Raw genomic sequence first — 6,681 nt, forward strand, 5'->3', positions numbered from 1 at the left:
TGTAAACCTTAGCTTTACTCATTACTTTTGGGGTTTTAAAAAATACTTCAAATGAGACCATGTTGTGGCCTGAGTTTGCCAATGCCTCTCTGACCTCTGTTTTAGTTATTCTGTCTTCATTATTTGAAAAGACTAAATCAAGGTATGCCTCCCATCTTGTCGGTGCCTTGACAAATTGCGTTAGGAAGCAGTCATTTGTCATTTCTACCATTTCAATTTTGGCTTTTGAGCTCCCCACTGGGTTTTCTCATTTTATATGGGGGAATTTGAAAGGATTCTCCTTTGCTGCATACATTTCTAATGTCATTGTATAACAGGTTATTTTTTTTTTATTATTATTATTATTATTATTTATTAGCTGATGCCCTTATCCAGGGCGACTTACAATTGTTACAAGATATCACATTATACATTATTTCACTTTATACAGATATCACATTATTTATTTATTTTTACATACAATTACCCATTTATACAGTTGGGTTTTTACTGGAACAATGTAGGTAAAGTACCTTGCTCAATGGTACAACAGCAGTGTCCCCCACTGGGGATTGAACCCACAACCCTCTGGTCAAGAGTCCAGAGCCCTAACCACTACTCCACACTGCTGCCCTATTTTGCTCAGCATCTGAATTTGGTGGTCTATAGCATGGCCCTATTATTATGCCCTTTGAATTTTTGTCCATTATTCTGACCCATATTGATTCTGCATTGTTTTGTTTGTCCTGATTTAACACCTGGGCTTCAAGGCTATTTCTTATGTATAGCGCTACCCCTCCGCCTCTTCTGTCCTGCCTGTCTTTCCTATTCAGTGTGTACCAACTAATATTATATTCGTCTCCATCACTCTCAGATAACCAAGTTTCTGTAACACCAATCACATTGTAGTTACTTGTTAGTGCAGTCGCTTCAAGTTCTAACATTTTGTTTTTGAGACTTGTAGCATTTAGATAAATACATTTAATGGCTATCTTACCTGAGTTGTTGTGTACACGTCCCGGTGACGCTTTGCAGAGCCTTTCCTTTGTATTATTTTCATAACTTTCATTTTTGCTCCCTCGCAGAACTTCAGTCGTCAGAACTTTTCTCAAACCTCTGTAGTCTCCTTTCTATGTCTTTATCCCTCGTGTTTTTTTTCTCCTGCTCCCTTCAATAACTTTCACAGTCTGCCTCTAACATGCAGATCCCATCCCTTAACCTTTCTGCTTCTGTTCCCTACCACTTTCTTGAGCAGATCTCTTCCAGAAAACTGCCCTTTGAGCAATCCTTAGAGCCTGTCAAAGTAACCGTTGTGCACTTCTATTAGCTCCATAGGTCTCAAATGTGCAGTTTTGAAAGAAACACATGTTATTGTATTGTTGTTGTATTTTTATTTTCAGACATGCTATCTGGTAGTGCACTTGGTTAGAATGCTGTTTGACAATGTTTTCAGATAGAGTTGCTCTGGTTTGGTAATTTCTGAACCTGGACGGTAAGATTTGGGGAATGTATTTTGTTAACTACAATTACTGTAAAGAGAAAATACCTTCCAATATAATTTATTTTTCACTGCCCCCATACATGTCATCAACCATTCAGTGCTTTTTATATACAACTGTTCAAACACTCCATTTGGCTATTTCATGTTTGTAAATGACCTTTACCATTATATGTGTTCACATCCTCTTAGGGAGGCAGTTGTGGAGTGTCTTTTAGTTGCCTTCATTGCACTTCAGAATGCCAGCTATCCAGACGAATGTCTGACCCTGTGGTGCTCACCTGTGCAATCCAATCCAGGACCTTGGCTGGACCTGATAATGTAGCAACTACATCCTGCAACCGAGTTGCTTACTGCTAGTTTCATAACATTACAGTTCTATTAATCTCTGAGTCGCTTACTGCTAGTTTCATAACATTACAGTTCTATTAATCTCTGAGTTGCTTATTGCTAGTTTCATAACATTACAGTTCTATTAATCTCTGAGTCGCTTACTGCTAGTTTCATAACATTACAGTTCTATTAATCTCTGAGTTTCTTACTGCTAGTGATAACATTACAGTTCTATTAATCTCTGAGTCGCTTACTGCTAGTTTCATAACATTACAGTTCTATTAATCTCTGAGTTTCTTACTGCTAGTGATAACATTACAGTTCTATTAATCTCTGAGTCGCTTACTGCTAGTTTCATAACATTACAGTTCTATTAATCTCTGAGTTGCTTACTGCTAGTTTCATAACATTACAGTTGTTCTATTAATCTCAGAAAACAATCCTTTCTGGTGCTTCAAAATAGGCTTTTGCTTTTATCTCCATTTCATAGTCCTCACAGATCTCTTCTCAAACCCCAGCATTCATTCATCACCCATCTTATCATTTTTCTTTACCAAGTTCTCTGAATATCTGATCCCTGGTGCTTGTACTTATTATTATTATTATTATTATTATTATTATTATTTATTTCTTAGCAGACGCCCTTATCCAGGGCGACTTACAATTGTTACAAGATATCACATTCTTTTTTACATACAATTACCCATTTATACAGTTGGGTTTTTACTGGAGCAATCTCGGTAAAGTACCTTGCTCAAGGGTACAGCAGCAGTGTCCCAGATTCTCATCGGGGATTGAACCCACGACCCTCCGGTCAAGAGTCCAGAACCCTAACCACTACTCCACACCGCTGCCCTTGTAATGTCGGCAGTCCTTTATATAATGTATGGAATGGAACTAGGCAATGTACTGTATGATCTGAAACATTGTACCCACAATGTGTGTCTTTATAAGCTGCCTTCTGGCTGGTAAAATGTGTTTTAGTACATACAGTATGCAGTGGCAACAAAGCTATCCAGACAGCTGCTGTACATTTCAAACCCCATCATTTTAAACAGTATCTCTATGATATGCTACTACATTCTTGGTGCAGTAAATTACTGTCTCTACATTTTGGCCATTACTAGTACACTCCTTAAACTTGCTGTATATTTAGCTTGGCAGATTATTCAGTTAATACTAATTTGTTTAATTAGCACAAGGTGTCATTTAACACAGGGCTTGGTATTCCATTTAAAATGTCAGAATATATATATTTTTTTAAATTATGTTGGATTTCATCAAGCCAATTATAATTTTTCCCCCTTATCAGCAATTCAAGTTTGTTACTTTCTTACTGGGAATGTTCTATTTTACACAATTAAAATATAATATACAGTACAGGACTATAGCATTGATATTGACAGTAATGTGAAGTATTTATATTAAAACTATTAAAAACATGCTCTCTACTGATAATACAGATGACATGGTACAGTACAAGCAGGGAAGGCAAGTCAATAACTGTTTCAGTCCAACGTACTTCCTCCTACAAGGAGCTGTCACACTAAAGCTAGCTGAATATACAGTAAGAAACCCAAAGCAGCTCACACTGACAAAAGAAACTATCAGTCATCTGACTGGGATTTATGCAAACAGAGCAGGTGAGGAGGAAATGGCAGCAATACAAATGTGCTTCTGTTGTGTTAGGGAGATACAGGTTTTGTAAGACCAGTTGACTCATTGTTTAGTTTTGTAAAGTAAGGGGTATTGTAATGTTGTGCAACACCATTCTCTATACAGGTCTCAAATGTGCAGTATTGAAAGAGACACATTGTTACAGCAGTGTTCATGTGAAAAGATGAAGGGTCGCATTTCCAAACCGTTTACTCCAGTCTTTAATTAACTCTTTTTTTAAAAAAAAAAGGTTGCACACACGTCGATTTTTACAAAACTACAACCAAACAGCTCTGTGATATATTTCCAAGTTCTCTGAAGTACTGTTTTTCATTTTGTGAAATGAATATATTTTCTCCTTTCAAAAAATACAAAATAATTCAAGAATGGAGGAGGCGCTTTGGTAATGTCATTTGATGTAATAGTTTTCAACAATTTAGTAGCTCTTGGGTATATTATGAGTAGCTCTAAATGTATTACTTTATTTAAGGACACTGGTGCATCGATGGCGAAAAGCAGACATCCCCTCAGCCTTAAAAACCACACGTGAGTGAGTGTACAGAGCAAAGGGCATTTGATTAATGTGTAGCATACAACCCAAGTCTCCGGGCAGCCTCCGATTTCTTGGGGCATTTCTTCTGAGGGAAAGGGTAGCTGAGCAGCTTGGTGCTGCTTGGTGACTTATAAGCGTCTAGACTCTGCTGTCCAGTCTGAATCGCAGGAGTCGAGAGCTTTCTTGACCTGTGGGTTAGTGAATCTCCCAAGCAGCAGTTGCTGGTGCGGTCAGGCACATCTGATTGGCTGGCTCCCTCTGAAGTATCAACTGCTTGCTCCTCCAGCAGCTTCTGACATGACAGGGAGATATCCTTCGTTAGTGAGGGGTCGGCTGTGGGGCTGGGCTGCTCTCCTGAGTCCATTGTCTTGGCGCTGTCTCCGGCTGTTCCAGTGTTTCGGTGCTCTGTTTGAGTGTTGCGGTAGATTCCCAGGTGGGTGTGCCAGAGGGATTCATAGTCCTGGAGGTTGCCAGGGAAATTAAACTGAATCTCTTTGAATGGCATCTCCACCTCAAAGGCTTTTGCTTTTCTCATGTTCTGGTTTATTGAGACAACACTGACCAGGGGCTTGCCATTCATTTCTTCATTGTTAGCTGTGCAGGAAAAAAAAAAAAAAAAAAAAAAATAATAATAATAATAATAATAATAATAATAATAATTTTATTTCAAACAGAGCTTACAAATTACTGTACGTGAATTGTTCATCCCTATCCCACTTTTAACTCGCATTTCATTTTTGCAGTCGCCTAATTTAACGTTGTGTTTTTGTTATTTTCCCCACTAGTTTACAGGCATGTCAGGTGAGACGCTGACTTTGGTACCCCATGGAATTCAGTATCCCCTGAAATTTCACGCCTGCGCAGATGCGTTTTTTTCTTTTTTTTCGAAAAACGGCTGCATTGGAAAGTCAAATATATCTGTGTTTACGCGCCACACTATTTTCTTGTTTTTCTATATATTGTTTTTGACGTGAAATTCTGTACAGAACAGTCTGTACAAAAAACATAGGACATGAGTCATTAAACTGGTGTTTTGATTACATTGTGAGGGGATACGTAATTCTATGGCTTATCAATAGCTATGGAATACTGTACCCCCACCCATGTAGAATATTGGGGGACCCCAGTGTTTAATACAACTGAACACATACCTCACAGGACAGTCTGTACAAAAAACATACGACTCCCGACTACAAGACTTTTTAGGAGTAATGTGAACGCGGCCAAAGATTTATTTGCAGTCTGCACTGAGGGATAAAGAGAGCTTTAACCAAACAGAAGAGTACAATAAATTTAAAAAGACACGCTGCTCAGTATTTGTGTTATGTTTTACTTGGTCTGACTTATATTCATTGCTTATTAAATATTACCGAAGTCTTTCTGGGCAGCGATACTTCATTGATTAGTTTACATTTCCGATACAGAATTTCACGTCAAAAACAAGATATAGAATTGCTCAAAATAAATATAATGTGACGCTTTCGTGCTTCAAAGTAAGTAAAACAATAAGCCTGAATGCATCACGGTAACTAAGCCAAACAACAAGCCTGTCTACATCACGGTTTTATTGGGAGAAAATAATGAGGCGCGTAAACACAGATATATTTGACTTTCCAATTCAGCTGTCTTGCGAAAAAAAAGAAAAAAAACGCATCTGTGCAGGCGTGAAATTACATGGTATAGTGAATTCCATGGGGTACCAAAATCAGCGTCTCACCTGTCCTGGGGACCCAAACCTCCTCAAGTAAATGCAGAGCCAACGTGTATTCTATTGAGTTAAAACATGAACAGACACAAAAGTACAAACAAGCAATTCATTTTCCTACACTTTTTACACCGAATGAATGAATGCGTTGAACAGTGGCTAGGATATATGATCAATTCGCTTACCTGTTTTGACCCAAACAACGTGTGTTCGGAGTTTCTTTCTAATGCAGTGGTGTTGTTCCTTCAGGAGTGTAACGTCCATCTCGGTTGCTTGCTTATCGCGGTGTGTCCCCTCTATTCGAAGTATGACTCCTGTTGTTGCGTCGTCAAATTCACCTGCCTTCACCATCTGTGCCAGTGAAGGTGCCAGATGTATACAGCAGCCTCGCTCCTTTCTTTGCATTTGACACGTAATAATCGTTTTTTGACAGTGTGTCATCCACCTGCTGCACTTGGAAACGCAGAACCCTGAATGTGACACTGAAACGGTCACCTGAACTTAGGCTAGAATTATGATTTGGAGCAGCACTGGTGTGCAAAGGATAAAGTATTGGTTGCTTGCTCCTCTATGATAACCAATGAAAGAGCACCTGAAAAAAAAGCGTGGTACACTACATAGCGCCGTGTTTAGACAAACAGGTGCGGGCGGCTTTATGACACTAGCGGAATAGATGGCTTAGAGACAGATGGCTTTGTAAAGCAGGTGAAGGTGAGACCCAATAAACTTCCCTTGCAATGTCAAATGGAGAATGGATTATACAAGTCATTGACGTACATATATCACACATATAACGCGGGGACCGTGACGTGGTCATCTCTAGCTCCTCCCACTGGTAGCATACTATTATTGAGCCGCCTAAGATACCGGTCATCCTAAGACCGATCATTGCTAAGCAAGCTCTATGCTTATCTAAGGGACAGTTGAAAACAACCTACAGTATTACACAGAACATTG

The 6,681-nt window shown here is 38.9% G+C and overlaps 1 protein-coding gene across 1 annotated transcript; it reads right to left on the reverse strand.

Annotated features, from left to right (window-relative positions):
- Positions 1 to 1,392: 1,392 nt before the first annotated feature.
- On the reverse strand, positions 1,393 to 6,273 carry LOC117399662 (uncharacterized protein C9orf152-like). The gene is made up of 2 exons (XM_033998974.3): positions 5,910 to 6,273; positions 1,393 to 4,613 (listed from the first exon to the last, which is right to left on the reverse strand). Exons 1-2 carry the CDS (start codon positions 6,163 to 6,165, stop codon positions 4,045 to 4,047), a joined length of 825 nt encoding a protein of 274 aa, XP_033854865.3. The 5' UTR covers positions 6,166 to 6,273; the 3' UTR covers positions 1,393 to 4,044.
- Positions 6,274 to 6,681: the final 408 nt, after the last annotated feature.

The sequence above is a fragment of the Acipenser ruthenus genome, chromosome 4 (assembly GCF_902713425.1).
Source record: "Acipenser ruthenus chromosome 4, fAciRut3.2 maternal haplotype, whole genome shotgun sequence".
Classification (NCBI taxonomy): Eukaryota; Metazoa; Chordata; class Actinopteri; order Acipenseriformes; family Acipenseridae; genus Acipenser; species Acipenser ruthenus.